Source organism: Sinohyriopsis cumingii, chromosome 2, assembly GCF_028554795.1.
Source record: "Sinohyriopsis cumingii isolate HCF-2022 chromosome 2, ASM2855479v2, whole genome shotgun sequence".
NCBI classification, from domain to species: Eukaryota; Metazoa; Mollusca; class Bivalvia; order Unionida; family Unionidae; genus Sinohyriopsis; species Sinohyriopsis cumingii.
Window position 1 is genome coordinate 121,598,718 of NC_142962.1, and position 19,325 is coordinate 121,618,042.

At 34.5% G+C, this 19,325-nt stretch overlaps 1 protein-coding gene across 2 annotated transcripts in view; it reads right to left on the reverse strand.

Annotated features, from left to right (window-relative positions):
- Window positions 1-19,325, reverse strand: part of LOC149805718 (clathrin heavy chain linker domain-containing protein 1-like) — a 51,159-nt gene that overhangs the window by 27,657 nt on the left and 4,177 nt on the right. For both annotated transcript variants that reach the window (XM_089950395.1, XM_089950394.1), the window contains exons 2-5: window positions 18,902-19,089; window positions 13,162-13,349; window positions 10,733-10,878; window positions 6,957-7,108 (exon numbers count right to left, since the gene is read on the reverse strand). In XM_089950395.1, coding sequence (XP_089806521.1) covers window positions 6,957-7,108; window positions 10,733-10,878; window positions 13,162-13,349; window positions 18,902-19,081 — 666 coding nt within the window. In that variant the 5' untranslated portion in view covers window positions 19,082-19,089. The remainder of the gene's footprint in view (window positions 1-6,956; window positions 7,109-10,732; window positions 10,879-13,161; window positions 13,350-18,901; window positions 19,090-19,325) is intronic.

Genomic DNA, 19,325 nt, shown 5'->3' on the forward strand with positions numbered 1-19,325 from the left:
TTAATGTTAAGATTCTACATAAGAGTTTCTCTGTGTTGAAGTTTGGCATGCTCTGTATCTACTTAAGTCAAGTGCATAATGCACCAAAGTTCTGGGTCTATGCACTTTGATAGGAATAATCAGAAGAACAAACAACATAGTTCCTGATCTGCTGGTGCATTGTATGATGGCAGATCAGTGTCTATATTTTTGATTTCTCTAGGCATAGAAAAATGAGAAAGAGAGCATCTGTGAGTGATGTGTGTGATTAGGATTTTTAATGTAGCTTTAAAATCTTTTTAGTCATATTGCTACGATGTCTGCAATGTGGCAGTTTATAGTGATGTCTAGCACTGGGGAATCATGCTGTAGGCATGTAGCATCAAGTCCCACCCAGTCACATTATCCTGAGCACCTAGCAAGGCAGCTGTTAGTACCATTTTTGTAAGTCTTTGGTATGACTCAGCCGGGGTTTGAACCCATCACCTTCCACTTCTGAGGCGGATGCTCTAAACACTAGGCCACCAGAGCAGTCAGAGTATGTGTGTGTTGAAGTTTGTCCCTAACATCCACGAGGCACCACTGAACTGAGCCTGGATTACAACATACCAAAATCACAGAGGGAGCATTTGCAAAGAATCTGGCAGTGAGTGGTAGTAATATCATAGAGAACTTTAAAATGGACAAAAATTCTTCTTAATAGTAAAGTTTTATTTTAGACACAAGTATTTTGAGATCATCCTTCATTCTGTGTGCGATAAAAACTATCCTCGACTTTTATATCAATTGCAATCCATTTCATATGCAAAGAAACACTGCCAAAAGTTCATGACATTCACTTTTTCTTCAAATACTTCCATATAACTGAGAAGAATGATAAAGTGAGTTTATATTTTTGTGAAAAAAATTCAAATCAATAATCATGATTATGTTAATGATAGTCTTTTTAAAAAAACTGAAAATACAGTTCACCATTAATTACCTTCCTTTACAATTCAATTTCTTTATAGTTTGAAAATGTTTTGTTCCCTGTATTTACCTACCTACAATCTGGCATATTTCTTCTGTATGTAAGTGAGTTTAAAGAAATTTAGACAATACTTCTTGGGAGATTTTAATGAAGAAAAATAATTAGTGCAAAACAAACATATATGTATGACATTGGTGTTATATAAATTTTTTGCTAAAAGATAAAATATATTTATCAGTTGAACACAAAATTGAATACTGTAATTCATTCATGTTAATGAATACCTAAAGCCAAATAATAGTCAAGGATTGTGATCACTGAAGTATTCCATTATTGGTTAAGTTGCCCTAATAACAAGATAATGATGAGAAAGTGAGGTGACCCTGAGTAACTTTCTCTCACTTAAATCCATGAGTCCTGACATGACCCTTCTCCCCCCAAACCTCTCAGTAGATACTTTCAAGTCCTGTTGCAATGGGTGAGTGGCAAAGCAGTAGGCATGGATACACTGGGAGCTGTAGCTGCATAGAGCAACCAGGTGGCACAGGGCACATGGTCACTTTGCCAGTCTGAAGCAGCAGTTGAGCTTGGCAGCCCCTTGAGTGACTGAAGAGCCCTTTTTAGGATCCCAAATCTCACCTCTGTAGCATGAGGTAAGGGATAGAAGAGGTGCCCTAAGCATTACCTGCCTCACCATAGCCTGGTCAGCATACCATGGCTGATGGAACCTTACTGCTCAAAAATGTAAGTTGTAACAAGAAGACAAAAATAACCATTGGTGCCTGGAATAAGTGAAAACTATTGGATAATACATCAGTAGGTTGAACAAAGAGAAGAACAGCTTTAATTGGTAGAGTACTGGCCAAATTCAATGTCCAGATATCGGCCCTGAGAGAAACTTGCCTAGCTGGGGAAGGAGAACTTACTGAAAAAGTAGCTGGCTAAACCTTGTTCTGGGCTGTCTGAAGTAAACAAAAACAATGTGAAGCTGGTGTTGGGTTTGTTATCAAATCACGACGTGAAGCTGGTGTTGGGTTTGTTATCAAATCATGACGTGAAGCTGGTGTTGGGTTTGTTATAGTCAGTCAGCTCACAAATCTCTTAAATAGTGTGAATTACAGACTAATGCAAATGAGACTTCCATTGCCTGGAATAAGACATAACTATCATCATCACCACCTATACACCAAACAATGACCAAGTATTATGAGATCAAGGACATATTTTATGAAGACCTGGATCACGAAAGTAATGATGGCAGACAAGCTCTGATATAGCTATGCATGGTAAATGCAACAACAATGGTCTCTGCCTACTGAGAATACATGCAGAACATGACCTCCTAATCACCAGAAAGTTTTCCACCTGCCAAACTGCAACAAGACATCCCATGCCTCAAGCACTGGCATCCCAATGACTATGTCATTGTCAGGAGGAGAAACAGGCAGGCTGTCCAAGTGATGAAGGCCATGAAAGTGCAGAATGCTGGAATGATCACATGCTCATAGTCTCCCACCTCAGTATCCAGATTCAGCAGACAACATGAAAGCTCAATATCTCCAAGCTGAAATACCAATTAATTTAGGAAACAAATAAAGCCCTGGAAGAAGAGGGGTTGGCTTATCTGTGGGCCAATGTCTAAACTTGACAGTTTTGATGTTGTTTTGTTGACCAATGTAATGGCTGTAAATCTTTGGACATAAAAAAATATTTTTTCCATGTCCTAAGACATATGCAAGTAAAAAAAATAATGTTGGTGTCCCGGCACTTATTAAACTGTTATAAAGTAAAATGATTGATTTTGTTATTATGTTTCATGTGCATATTTTCTGATTTCTCCAACACAAAATTAAATAAAGGTAAATATAGACTTCATAATTCACTGGCCGGTTGAGTTTACCAGGGAGACCAGGCTGAACTACAATGTGCAATACTTATACAGTACAAAGCGTGCATAGTGTCACTTAAATCCTTATTTATTCCCAAACATATTAGATGCAGATTTTGCTTTATTCATTGTTTTGACCAAACTGCATTCTTCCAGATAATATTTCAGCCAGTCCTTAATAACTGTTTCATTTATGTTGAATTGCGTGCTCACAAGTTACTAATTTTCAATGATATAAGCAATCCTACAAACTGAGGTAATATTTATGAAAATGTATGCACATTTAATTGAACAAGGCACATAACCAGCATAACTTACATGTTCATGAAGAGTGGTAACAAAAAAGGCTAAAATTCTCATTAAAATAAACTAATTATCATCAATCTACTTTAGTTTTATGTTTTGGCTAAACAACATCATAACTTTCCAAACAGTGGAAAGCTTGATGTATCTATGTCTCTTTTGTTGATAGTTGACCTGATTTGTCTTTTGTTTTCTGACAGCTATACAGGCCAGTTAATCATTAAAACCCTGAAACTGGTTTGTAATAAAAAGGTATTTGGACCAGCAACCTATATCAGTACATTGATGTGTAATTGCCTTTCATTCCAAAATATTAGCACAATTACCATAGTTTTGTAAAACAGAGTGTAAGGCATACCTGTAAACTTTAAAAAATCCAAGTAGGAGGATTGAATAAAAAAAAATAGGGAGATTGGGACCCAAAATTGGGAGGTTTTTCCCTGTGACACCCTTATTTTCCCCAGGACATGCCCTATTTTCATATTCAGGTCAGCTGTAGCCAAACTGCACAATAGCTAAAGGTTAGTCTTATGTAAACAAGCAACTAATTAAAAGTTAATTATTGATGCAATTATTTTGTGAAAATGACTGGTTCTCCATCATAATTCAAAGGAAACATGTTCTACACTACTGTCTGTTATGCAAGCATCAGCAACTGATTGGCAAATAAAGGATTCCCAATTCTGGTGAACTAAAATGCACTTAAACAGGCAGCCTCATGATACCCAACATTTGGCAACTATTTTCCCCTCGTTATATATCTGACCTTATTTCCTTATTGTCAACTCGTAAGGCATTTAGAATTGTTTACTATAAACATTTGTAGTCTGAATTAGTCTTTTGAGGAAAAATATGATGCGTGTTATGTATTTTCATTCCTTCTTTTAATTCAACAATGGTAGTCAACGTTCGTATATATGGTATAAAAATGCTAGGTGTTCACTTGTGTAAGTTTCTTTGGTGGGAATGGCGCTATAGCATATGGAGTTAAAGCATTCCTAATGATCATTCTGGGACTGAAATTAATTGTTGACAGTTTTATTGTTGTGGTTTATTTTTTGTTCTGATTTATTTTCAGATTTTTGTATTCTTATAAAGGTAAAAAAAATCGTAAATTTACATGAGTAATGTTTAAACTTAACCCTTTACCTCATGCAAGCACCTTTGGATGCCTCAATTCGATTCGCATGGAAGTGCCTTTGGATGCCTCTACTCCATTTGCATGGAAGCGCCTTTTGATGCCTGCTGTAAACATCAGTCATTTTTAGCAGGTTTTCCCAGCACCACTGTGGATATGTGAGAAAGCTTGCCGGTAGTTTCTCATGGGTCGGTGGTTCTTTCCGGGGTTTTCCCAGGTTCTTCCTCCACCATTAATACTGGCCGCCATGTATAGCCTATCTTGTGCTGAAAAATGGCATTAAACTCTATAACAACAACAACTAGCACCACCTTTGGGGGAAAACCCCCTATTAGATACCTCATTCATTGCTGTGAATGATCATTATGTCAGATCACGTGGTTGCTGTTTATGACATGGTCGAAATCTGCTATTTAAAGTAACTGGGTGACATTCTCCACTCTCCAAAATGGAGGTCGCGGATTTCTTTCAGTACTTTTCATGATTAGAATCACAACTATGAAAGATTCAATAACTTAGGTAAAGGCTCAGATATTGATGTAGGCAGCAATTAGTTTTTATAAATTATCAAATTCAGATGACTTAGTGATGTAGACACGGACATAGAACTTGTAAATTTTGAGTGTGAGAAATGGCAGCTACGGTTGGTCATGCAGCTTCGCTGACTTGACGGTGAACGAGTTGAATATGCTGAATTCCCTTCTGCATCACACTGATGAAGGGTTATGACCAGAGAGTCAGTGTGGTTTCAGGAGAGGATGCATGACCAAAGCCATGGTGTTTGCAGCTTGTCAATTCTACAATGAAATGCCGGGAACTTAAGTCCATCCTGTACACAACATTAATCAACCTGATAAAACCCTTAAACAGCCAGTGGGGGTCTTTGTAAGATCATGGCAAAATTTGGTTGCACATAGAAATTCATTGTAATAGCTAACAATTCCGTAATGACATGTTTATCATATCATGGATGGTGGTGAGTTGTCTGAAACATTCCCAGTCTCACCAATGGAGTCAAGCAAGGCTGTGTGTTGGCCCCAATCCTCTTCGGTATGATGTTCTCTGCTATACCTAAAGATGCCTTTTGTGACAATGACAGTAGGATAGACATTTGGTACTAGACTGATTGCAAGCTCTTCAATTTCAGGAGACTATGGGCAAAATGATCTTACAAGAAGTGACTGTAATCTCTCATTTGCTGACATCTGTTTCCTGAATGCCAAATCTATGACTGACATGCAAAAGAGCATGGATCATTTCTCTTCAGATCATGACAATTTTGGTCTCACAATTAATATCAAGAGAACATAACTGATGCACCAGCTCAAACCAGTAAAACATTATACAGAGTTAACTGCCACAATGAATGGCCAAACCTTACAGCAGTGGACAAGTTCACCTCCATCAACAATACTTTGTTACATGCAATCCATATCAATGATGAAACCAATGCCAGAATAGCTCAAATAAGTGTGGTCTTTGAAAGATTATGCACAAATGTGTGCAAATACAGAGTCATCAGTCTGCATGCATGTGAAACCTGGATGGTTCATAGATACATGCCAAAAAGCTGAACCATTTTCACATGGGCTGTCCGAGGAAAATGATGGGGATAAGATGTCAGGACACAGTCAAAGACACTGGGGTTATCGCATGGCAGGCATTTCAAGTATCCACACTGTTGATGAAATTGCGGATGAGATAGGCAGGCCATATCTACATGATTTCAGATGATAAACTGTCAAAGAAAATCTTCTACTGCAAGGAGGGAAAGCAAACTTAGGAAGGTCAGAAGAAATGCTTCAAAGACTCAGTCTAGTCATACTTAAAGCACTTCAACACTGCCTCTGAGTCTTGGGAAAATCTTGCACAGGACTGTTCCATCTGGTAAAGTCTCCTCTATACTGAAGCTGCAGACCGTGAGCTGAGGAGACTTACTGAGGCAGTGCAGAAGTACAAGCAGCATAAATCTTGGAACTGTAGAACATTCTCTATGTTTCTCTGCATCCTTAATTTTAAACTGCACTGTGAACATAATTTCCTAAAGAACAGCTTAGTAACCCCTTCTGAACATGTCTACTGTGGGATGAACACACTTTCCAATACCCAATGTTGTAACTCCATTCTGTGGGATGAGCATACTTTCCAATACACAACTTAGTAGCTCCTCTCTGAACGACATGTTCAGTAGACATTACTGTGGAATGAACACACTTTCCTATAAAAAATCTCATTAACTCCCTTCTGAACATGTCTACTGTGGCAAGAGCACAATTTCATATAACAAATCTCAGCATCTACCTTCTGAACATGTCTACTCTGAACTGATTTAATTCTCTGGGTATAATTTTTGTTGGTTTTGCCAAAACTTATGTTTTCTTTGGTACCTAATTCTTAGCTACACCACTTAGATATACCATAGGTCAATCATTGTTTTTGCTGAGTCTTTAAATTTGATGTTGTACCAACTTTGAAATCAACTAAACTTAAGATTCCAAGAATAAAAGATGGAGTACTAATATTTCCAGAACAGGATCATTATTTAATTTGTTCTTTCTCTGTTTCTGGTTTGTAGCAAGGAAAAAATAAATGAAAATGATATTCCACAAAAAGATAATGAATTCACTGTATTTGTTTTCAGGGCATACAGAAAAAGTGAATATTCACCAAAAACAAACCTTATCATCTAACGTCTCTTTCAGCTGGATTTTCTGTGATTTTGGCACATATCGGGTCTTGAAGCTAATGTTGAGTTCTTTCAGTTGTTTGTCTAGTTTGTCCAGCTTCTTGTACAGCAGTGGCAGATCTGTTGACTCCTCTAATGTCAAACCTAGTTTCAAAGTTTATTTAAATTATTTTTATGTGAAATGAAACAAAGTTTCATAATAATTTACTAAAAATGTGCCTTGATTTACCCTTATTTTTCAGCATGCTGTAATCAATTTTTCCATAAAATTCTCCGGAAGTTTTCATATTTATGCCTTTCTCTTAATATAGCCTGTTGGTTACCAGCTTTATTTCAGTCACTGTGAAATTTGTCAGCCTATGGACACCAGTTATTAAGCCTAGCTGTTCTTTAAGTGATAGCTAATAAGTTATATAAAAAACCCACACATTTATGCAAGGAGAATTTTATCAAGAGCAGCAAATGATGATAAATCATATCTCTATTTCATAAAATGAAAATAAACAAGGATTTCAGTCAAAAATATGAACAAAATATACATGAGTTTTAAGGCATAGTTTTCTTTTTGCTAACATACAGTGTACATTATTGTGTACTTTGTCTACATGCAACTGATCCATGGACAACTGAGTAACTGACAAGGCAACTGACCAGTCAACACTGAACATAATTAGGTCATACAGAGTGATAACATTTTTCTCTATCTGAAACAGTGTTAGAAGTGTGCTAGGAGATTACAGACAAGCGGCTTCAGGACTGATTCATAGAACCAATAACATAGATTTTTATTATTGCCCAGATATACTCAAGAACATTATTACTTCAAAGCTTTTGTTTTCCTTTAATTTATGAATTTATTTTAAGAAATGTAATACTACATGGCACTGCAAAGGCTGACACACAACTGATGTGTCATGAATAACAATACTAAATTTTGTTTTAAAAAAATATGTTGCTTTCTCATATCTAGTGCACATCCATCTACTTTTGAAGTAAAATATATTTTGGGGAGACTCTTAATTTTAAAGTTTTTACTTCTTGTATTTGATTATGTATTTCTTGTTGATCCTGTCACTTTGTAACAACAGTTGTAATTCACAATGTCATTAGTAAAGTATTTTTAATATGTGCCATAAAAATGAAAGTAATACCTATGAGCCAGTACATTTTTAAATGCTCAATCTATACTTCTTCTAATCTACGAAATTGAAGACATGCTTGAGTAATGAAAACAACATACTTCAAAGACATCACCTACTTCTGATATATAGTGACTTTCACATTTTCAAGACAATTATAAGTATGTACTGTTATAAGTTTATTAATAAGGTACACAAGGCAAAAAATCAAATGCATGTATGTACACAAACACACTATGCTGAGGAAATTAATAGTTTTATATAATGATTTTTTGCAATTTTGAATGTTAATGTAGCTATAATATAAATCTGAGATTGATGAGTGATGCTTGCAAAGTTAACTTGCAATTTGGACAATCTGATATGATGATATATATATTAGAAAATAAACCGATGGTACCACAGAAGATATATCTCAATAGCAACATTTTAAGTGTATTAGAAGTCCATGATAACACCGTCTGATATAAATGTAGTTTATACATTGCTTCTCTAGCATAAATGGTTAATAGGTCAAGTTCAGGCCAACTAGTGTATTTTTACTTGTTTAGCATTTTGTTAAACAGTAGAACATGTCTCAAAAGACCACCCCTTCTGCCATAAAAGTATGGTCCCTCAAGACAGGTGGTCTCACATAACAGTGGTCTTTCAAGACAGATTTTCCTGTATTATTAATTTAAAAGCATTCAGATTGTATTAATCAGCATTCTCATTGTATTAATTAGCATTCTCATTGAATTAATTAGCCTTTTCATCATATTAATTAGCATTCTCCTTTTATTAATTTGCATCCACAACTTAAAATCCTTAATAAACAGCCAAACAATTTAAATAAGGGTTACATACTGTGCAACTCTATTTTTATTTTAAAAAACATAAATCACAGCTCAAATTGTGCTTGTTTGAGAATTTTCATTTAACATTTTATTTTCGACCAAAATAAATACCTTTCCCTACAAAAATGGTAAAGTTTGTCAATACTGCATTGATTGGCAATGGACAACAGTACTGGAAATGTAACACAATGTCACATTCTTCTCTATGATCATTACAGGTGGGTAATATGGTCACATTAATCAGCTGGTGTATGGTGATATTCCTGTTTGTTGATGAGTCAATAAATGATTTGACAATCACAAAAGTTATTATTCTTTTGAAATTTAACCAAGATTATTTTTTCTACCAACAGGGTGAACTCTAACATTGCCCTCAAACTGTAGGTGACATGTATAGAAATTGAATCCAATGGTTTACCTTCTTTTTGACCTTGGAATAATATACACATCTGATATTAGCCAAATTTGAAGATATTTTATATTATACCATCTGGACAACATTCATAAGTTGTTCATATCAATGAAAAGTTGTTCATACAAATGAAAAGTTGTTCTTACAGATAAAAAGATGTTCATTCCAATTAGAAGTTTTTCATACAACAAATAAATTTGAACATGAAATTTGCCAATTATTTATTTTTGTTCTGTTATCTTTTGCAAAGATATGTAATTAATTCTTGTTAAGATATTTTAGTATTTTGAAAATGCCCTATTAAAATTTTTCAAATTTAGATCCAAATGATATTAGAGCTATTGAACTTTCATAGATTACATGTATTTTTTATTAAGGTACTTAAAATGTTCAAATGATTCTTCTGTAGTATACAATCTTTTTGGGGAGGATTCCACAAGCACGAGGTACTAAAATAATGTGACATAAATTCTTGTTTTCTTTTTCATTTCACAAGTGTGTGGAGGAAAAATTCTGTGTAAGTATCATGGTTTACTGCCTACAGGTACAACAAAATAGTTGACCATTTTTGTTAATTTTTACTTTTTCAATACTTTGTTTGACAAACATGTACACATATACATTAACAATACATGGAATGCAGAATAACAGATCTTTACTGTCCAAGAAAACATTAAAAAAATCTGAGTTGAAATGTTCTAAATTAAGGAAAGAAGATACACATGCTCTCTCAGATCTATCATATATACTCGCTTATTATTATGTTCTTATGGTTCCTGCTAACAAGCTGCAAAGATTCGGATTTACCTGTGCATTATGCCATAGCAGATCTGGATCTATGAAGTCTGCAGCTGGATCTACCTTAAATATGGGTATATATGATAATATTTATAAATGTCTCTATGGTGATGCAATACTGGTTGTGCAAGATCTTGCTAAAGGCTTTTATAGTAAGTCTTATGAAAAATGTATGTTTTCTATGACATCATTCTATAAAACACCAAATCAGGGGAGTGAATACTACATAAAGGGACAACAGTGTAAATCATCTCTATGCATGTAAAATCTGTACCCAACTGAAGACAGCATGGACCCATATCTTCAATCATGTAACAAACAGACAGATCCAGGTATTTGCTATGTGCTTAAAATCATAGCATGAAAAGCTGGGCATACACTTTTATAGTGGGGTAAATATGGAATTATAGTTTCCAGTCTAACCTAGAAAAAGTCTGTTTTCTTTCTTCAGTTGGGCATTCATTTATATTGGAGTAAATATGAAACTATTGTTTCCAATCTAACCTGGTAACAGTCTGTTGTGTTTCTTCAGCTGGGCATTCATTTATATTGGAGTAAATATGAAATTAGTTTCCAGTCTAACCTGGTAACAGTCGGTTGTCTTTCTTCAGTTCTCTTTTTGGAGGTTCAGTAATCTGTTTCTCTTGTTTCTCCTTCTCAGACCTCTTTCTCCTCAACTCTTCAAGCTGTCTCTGTAAACGCTCATTATCCTTCTTCACAATTGCTATTCTGAAATTATAACACATTATTTTGTTAAATAAGAATCAGGCTTCCTTAAATCCTGATATTTGCAGGACATTTCTGGCAGTTCTGACTGGCATATGCTCAGAGCAACTTGAGACTGGTCAAGGGATGCATGAAACTATCAAAATAAACAGATTAAGGAAGTAAAATTCAAAGAACACAATGTTTATTTACAGACTGTTTCTTTGTCAGACAATCAATAAATGTGTCACCAACCAATCCTGATTCAGAGATAGCTTGGTCTAGCTTACACAATGTTATTTTGCTGCACAATCAAAAGAGATGTTGCCAACTAAGCTTGTTACAGCTCAACTCCCTGAAAGCTATACTGCCCACAGTTAAGTGGTTAAATGAGAGTAGAGATGGGAACTTAATCCTTTGGTAAACAGTAGTGCAGTAAAGTTATAAATTCCTAGATTTGACAATAATAAGTATCAGTCCTAGTTTTAAGAGAGCACTATACACCATGTCAAAGAATAGGTATAATAATGAGTTGGTTCTGAAGATGAGAATTGTCAAGCATTGCCATGAAGCAACATGTTGATTTCTGACACTTCTGGAAGCTGATTGTGCTTCATTTGTTTTAAATTTCACTGGTACTTCCATTGTCACAAATGGAGTGTGATCATAGTTTTAACATGGCAGAATCTGAATCAAACAGTCCTTTATATCAACACCAACAAGATTTAATCTCATAAGTTTATCAACGAAGGCAGATTGTTGATACTCTTGATAAACTTATGAGATTAAATTGTGTTGGTGTTGATGTAAAGGACTTTGATCTGATGCCAGCAGGCAGGAAGTTGAAGGGAAATCGAAACAGATATCTGTACTAACAAAACAAAAGTGAAACTTTTGCCAGACTGATGAACTTTGAATGGATTTACCACAGTGCAATGTGACAACATTATGAATAGTGATAAGAATGTTGTGTAAATATGCTGTGTTAAAGAAACAATAATAATATATATGCTGTGCTAAAGAAACAATAATAATAATAATAATAATAATAATAATAATAATAATAACAATATTAATAATGATAATCTTGTTAGGAAATCCATAGCAAATCATAAGAATAAATGTATGACTTGCTGTTACAAGTTAGTGAGACCCATGGAAAGCACAGAAAAGGTTTCAAAATGAAAATATACAGTTTAAATATCAAATTCAACTGTGTCTGTAAAGTCCATCAGTGCGTCTGGATGCCCTTGGGAAAATGTATGGATCCTGATACGAATGTATACTGTCATTTCCTGCTTTTAATTCTTTGTGTAAAATATATTTATATTCACTGTGCCCATGGCTACCACCTAATCCAGCAGAAACTCTCATACAATGAGTGGATGGAAATTACTGGACATAAACTTAACGTGACTTCCCTGTAGTTGGGAAAAAACCTACTTCTTATCATAATAAGTGACACAGCCATGTAACTGAGCTGAAATAAATCATGTAGCAACAATAGAACTAAATTTAATTAGTTGATCCATAGCCATAACAGGGTTAAAAGAGAGGCAGTGGTATTCTGTGGGGTTATAGAATGAGGTACCATTTAAGTGGGGTTAGCGTGGGCTGGTATTTTAAATGTGGCTTAACTATTAATATAGTGACCCACTTTATCAGTAGATTAAATTTATGCAAAAAATTTAAATCTTATGATGGCCCCATCACACCATCTATTTTACAGACCCCAGTATATCAGCATCTTTTATTAAAAATGAGAGATGAAAATGAAGTCAACATTTTCATTATAATTGTATTAATTATTAGGTAAAATTGACCAGTAATGCAAAACCTGCCCAAACTAAAATGTTGGCCAAGAGGACAAACAGAGGAATTACATTCTTAGATTGGTATCAAAGAAAGAGTTTTACTGATTAAAAACTGTTCAACACAATCATTTGGCAAAATACTCTTGAGTTTGATATTTTAAAAAATCATTGATTAGAAACCATTCAATACAGTCACTGACATAATACCCTGAAGTGTAACTCAACAGCATGAGAACATACTTCCAAAACTTTGAAGGACAAGAAAATTTTCAGATAAAACATTTTTATGAGATGCTGCAAGATGATTATTTAGTGTCTTGAAATTTCCATGGAACTCCAAGGTCCATATCTCATGACACTTTTATTTCATGATCTGTTGCAGGATGATTATTTAGTGTCTCAAAATTTAGATTTCTATCGAACTCCAAGGTTCATCTTTCTTCACACTATTATTCCATGGCATAACTTTGTCACAAATTTTATACAAGTGTACCTTTCTTCCAGCTCATCAGCTCTCTTTCTGTAGTTGCGGATGGTGGAAGGTTCAGATGCCATGGACTTGAGTTTGGCATGTAGAAAGCTCACCTCACTCTGGGCCTTCTTAATGGCTTCTATTGTGTCTTCATACTCCTTCTTGATTACAGTTAGGATAGGCTGATAGGCTGTGACATATTCTATTATCTAGTAAACACAAGTTTTAAAAATTATGTTTTATGATATACACATTCTGATCTTCATGGTAGGTAATCAAGGTTAAATATTAGTGAGGTTTCTGTAAAACAGGAAAGGTGTTATAATCAGAACTCCCACCTGCATAAAATAGTGACCAAATTACTGTATATACTCATATAAAAGCCAAATGATTTGGAAATAATAAAAGAATGGAAGAAGGGAGGTTGGTTTTTATCTGCATGATGTGGTCTAAACTTGAAAAGTTTAATGTATTCTTGTTGACTACCAGTATATATTGCCAATGCAGGTTGCTGAAGATGTGATCACAAGCCTAACCTTAACCCCCAATACATCCTGTACTGAACACCCAGACATGACCATCCATTCAGAAGGAGTAGCAATAACAAGATTTTTCAATCTATCATCAGCTTTTGCACATGTCATACACATTTTAAAGTTTTACTTATTCAGCTTGAGGGATCTCATGAATGGGCTTATACAAGAGTATATATGGTATGCAGATCTCATGAATGGGCTTATACAAGAGAATATATGGTATGCAGATCTCACAAAGATCATAAATGGTACACTCTCATAATGTATATTATCGATACAAAAATCAAACTAACGAACTGGACCAAAAATATGTCAATAACAAGAGTTTAAACTCTTTCCCAGCTTTCCTGATTGTCACACAGAGCTAATTTCACTTCTCATACTCTACTGCCAGTACATATCCCTAGGCAAGTTCTGAACCCTCGTAGCAAGTATTAAAGAAACACCACATGTTAAAAACCCAACTCCACCAACTCCTAGATTATCAATTTTGGGGTCAAGTGACTCGTAACTGGTGAGAGTTCTGACTATGAGAAAGGGCCTTATAGTGTGGAAGTCTATGAAAAAGGGCCTTATAGTGTGGAAGTCTATGAGAAATGGCCTTATAGTGTGGAAGTCTATGAGAAAGGGCCTTATAGTGTGGAAGTCTATGAGAAAGGGCCTTATAGTGTGGAAGTCTATGAGAAATGGCCTTATAGTGTGGAAGTCTATGAGAAAGGGCCTTATAGTGTGGAAGTCTATGAGAAAGGGCCTTATAGTGTGGAAGTCTATGAGAAATGGCCTTATAGTGTGGAAGTCTATGAGAAATGGCCTTATAGTTTGAAAGTCTATGAGAAAGGGCCTTATAGTGTGGAAGTCTCTCAGAAAGGGCCTTATAGTGTGGAAGTGCACAATATTACATTGTAATACAGCTTAACAAAATCCAAAATTGAGCATCTGAATACTCTGAGAAAAGGGCAGACTTAACAACTGCAACTACAATGTGATTTGAATTATACAACTTATATAATAAATTGTTACTTTACCTGTGCTGATAAAATATAATTAATGTCATACTATACTGTACCTTGTTGAAAGCCATCTTGTAAGCATAATTAATATCATACTATATTCTGCCTTGTTGAATGTCATACTATTTTGTACTTTCTTGTGGGCCATCTTGTAAGTATAATTAAAGTCATAATATACTGTACCTTGTTGAATATCATCTTGTAAGTTTTACTGTACCTTGTTGAAGACCATCTTGTAAGTTTTACTGTACCTTGTTGAAGACCATCTTGTAAGTTTTACTGTACCTTGTTGAAGTCCATCTTGTAAGTTTTACTGTACCTTGTTGAAGTCCATCTTGTAAGTTTTACTGTACCTTGTTGAAGACCATCTTGTAAGTTTTACTGTACCTTGTTGAAGACCATCTTGTAAGTTTTACTGTACCTTGTTGAAGTCCATCTTGTAAATATAATTAATGTCTTACCATACTGTACCTTGTTGAATACCATCTTGTAAGTTTTACTGTACTTTGTTGAAGACCATCTTGTAAGTTTTACTGTACCTTGTTGAAGACCATCTTGTACGTTTTACTGTACTTTGTTGAAGGCCAACTTGTAAGCATAATTAATGTCATAATATTAGGGGTGAAACAATACATTTGTGCCACATATCGATATGAGTCAAGAGATGCAGCCTGTGATACAATACATATCAATACATATATGAACTTGATGGTCTTTCTATCTTTGGAAGGTAGATGGTGCCCTTTCATGTATATTTACATTCTGGGTCTATTTCCAGTATGCAAACTACAGATATACATATAGTTATCATATATTTATATACAATTCTCATTGATGAGAAGACAACAACAATACTTTCAAACAGACTACCTGTCGTTGGCAGTGAGTTTTATCCAATGTTTTAGGCCATTTAATGGTGGCTCCATTTAACTCCCTTTGTTTTGTACAACATGAATGATTTGAAAACATCTTAATACCAATTTCGTGTCTCAGTTACAAGTGGAAGACATTATGATGTTATCTTCAAAACAGAAGAAATAATGCAGTTTCCTGTACAAAGAAAATCTCATGTAGAACAAATTCAGGCATGGGAATAAGGTTGAATGACAATAAAATAAATCACATTTTACTTCCTGCTGATGCAAAAGACTGTTGCAGCCATAGGTACTTGTATATGTTAGCAAAGAAGGAAAACTATTGACTACACCAAGTCCTGTTCTACAATTTTTTTAACAAGGTGATAAACTTGAGCAGTTTGAAATCTGCCCCATAGCTTTTATTATATGCTAATTTCATCAGCACCTTCATTCACTGGTTAAATATCTCTGTATAAAAAGGAGAAATTCCATATTTGTTCCCCATGTACAATTTAAGGAGAGATAATGAGATGAGAGGATTTTATCTTAAGGAAAAAAAAAGGAGGGGGAGGAAGAAACGGTCATAGGTCAATATTTATCTAAACTTCATTATATGTCTCTCTTTCTTCCTGTTCTACTTTTTTAAAACTCTACTGAAATCAACATCTTTGACAGATGTTACCTCTAGTTGTATAAGCATTAATCTGTTAATTATTTCTGATCATACTCTGCTCCTTTTCTTTTTATCAATGTTGTTCTGTGCATCATTCTGAAGGGGCATATACATAGCTAGCTTTGACAGCTTGAACATGTTGGGAAACTGATCTTTGTGACTGTTATGTACAATTTTCCAGAGCTCACAGATATTATCTTTTCAATACATCTGCTCCAAAAATAGGATTTTTCAATAACATAAATTTCCTTTGTTAAATCAGTAGTTTACTGACTACCATGCCAAATTTCTTATCTGTTCCATAATGCTGTATAAGGGTATTTAGTCCATAAATGCTTGTGAAAACAGAGGTATTAAAATAAATATCCGTACTTCTTAATTTCATTTTTAGCCTTATTTTATTCAATTTATCTTGACCTGCTATGGATACATGTATAAGGTTTTGTAGCATATGATCCACAAGATGAAATCAATTAACTTTAAAAAAATTGCATTATACTTTTAAATTGTCTGTATTTTAATAAGGCTCAGAATTCTAACCTTTGTACATTTCATTTTTGAAATATCACTGAAAGGGCCATGCTGTCTACATTTGTCCATCCAGCATGCACATCTGACTCATATTGAACACCATTTTGGGATCAATTTCACTCACTGGTATCTCCATTAACACTTTCCCAGCTCCAATAATCTGATATACTTCATAACGTTAAAAATTACTGTCATCATCACTATCATCAGCAAGTATTTGCCAAATGAAATCGTAATGAATGACGCCGGGAAGCAGATATTTTGGGTTTACTAGGTAGCCCGTATTTTAAACATGCATTCGTAAAACTTTCTTTACAAATGGTTTCAAACTATGCCATAATGCTTACTCCTGGGCATGTTGAGCATATCAAATTAAGTTTCACAACCATTCATGTTATGCTTGAAGAACCCAGATGTGAAACAGTTGCTATCTGAAAAACAGATGTTGTGACAAGGATAGTTAAATAAAAATTGTATACTTCGCTGAGCACATTTTCATATGTGGGACTTTCAATAAATTTGCAGGATTTCTCACCTTCACTGTTCTTCAAGCACACAAATTTGTACAAATTTTGCACAATTCGTGCAATGGCACACCCTGACAGCATCTCCATGTAAGTTATTGACATATCTAATAACTTTTCCGCAAAGACTCTGTTACTCTGCCAATACTTCCAATTTGTCATGCAGAGAATAAGCTACATTGATTTTTGATTGGTAGTTATTGTTTAACCTGGACCGGAACAAGCAATAACCACAAATGAATATTCAATGTAACATAGTTCACCATGCAACAAACCCATAGATTAGCTTTCAAATCGACCAAAGGAGTCAAGATACAATTCAAAGTAGAAACTTTGTGAAAGTGGTTATTAAATGATGAGTAAAGTACTTAATTATACATGTGGAATACGTTTGGAATGTATAGTATATGCTGAACATACTTCTGGGTTAAGATAATTAGTATAGAATGGGGGGAGGCAGATTACGAACAATGTCATTTTGTGTTAATAAGTAGATGGTGAATGGGTATTCTCAAATAGTCTTTTTAGTTTTTACTAATAAACATGAGTGCCTGTGACTGCAAATGCTGTTTCAGATGGATTATAATTTTACAGAATAACAAGGCAACTTATAATAATTATTCATGACTGCTGATGACTAAAATAACATGCATACAGTAAGTATCACTTTGTATTGATTGTCCATCTCTTGTATTGATATGTGTATCATTTTAGCAAAAGTATCGATGTATTGATATATATTGATGAATCGTTTCACCCATACATAATATACTGTAACTTGTTGAAGACCATCTTGTAAGTATAATTAATGTCATATTATACTGTAGCTTCTTGCAGGTTGTCTTGTAACAGTAATTAATGTCTTATTATACTGCACCTAGTGAAGTTTGTCTTGTAAGTATAATTAATGACATATACTGTAGCTTGTTGCAAGCTGTCTTGTAACAATAACAGTTGTATTTTATTTACTGTACCTTGAAGGATGTCTTCTAAGTATAATTATTGTCATATTATATTGTAGCTTGTTGCAAGCTGTCTTGTAACTATAATTAGTGTCATATTATAATGTAGCTTGTTGCAGGCTGCATTATAACTATAATTAATGTCATATTATACTGTAGCTTGCTGAAGGCTGTCTTGTAACTATAATTAGTGTTACATTATACTGTAGCTTGCTGAAGGCTGTCTTGTAACTATAATTAATGTCATATTACAGTTACTGTAGAACCTGTCTAGAAAGACCATTCCTTCTGCCATAAAATTATTGTCTCTCAAGACTGGTGGTCTATCATAACAGGTCATAACACTATATAATCATTAAATCTATTTACTGAGAATAAGGTCTCTCAAGACAGGTGGTCTCACATATCAGTGGTCTTTCAAGACAGGTTTTCCTGTATTATTAATTTAAAAGCATTCAGATTGTATTAATCAGCATTCTCATTGTATCTTGTAGCTATAATTAGTGTTATATTATACAGTAGCTTGTTGTATGCTGTCTTGTTAACAATAATTAATGTCATAGTAAATTGTACCTTGTTGCAGGCCATCTTTTAACTATAATTAATGTCATATTATACTGTAGCTTTTTACAGGCTGTCTTGTGACTATAACTAATGCCATACTGTACCTTGTTGAAGGCTGTCTTGTAGATGATATATCTCTGCTCATCATCACTGGTGTCAACTTTAGTCATCTCATGATCTATATAACTACTAAGGCCATGAAGAAACTGCCTGTCTGTATTGTTGGTGATTATGGGAGGCAAAGGTGCAAATCTTGATGTAGGTGTTGACGATCTAGATGCCATGCTTGAAGCTAAAAAATGAGATCATCATATTCATTACTGTCAATCATCCATGCTGGGAATTTTGTCAGTATGTTTAAAAGTTATTTCTCCTGCACCTTTGCTAATATGTTATCTATCTTTCTGATAACCTTTCCCACCTAGTGTCTCATATTTGGACAGTTTGTAGGTGTGTTAAGTCAGAGTGCATCCCCTATTGACAAAATGTGGAATTCACTGAAATGGCATGGCAAAGCATAGGGTAGTT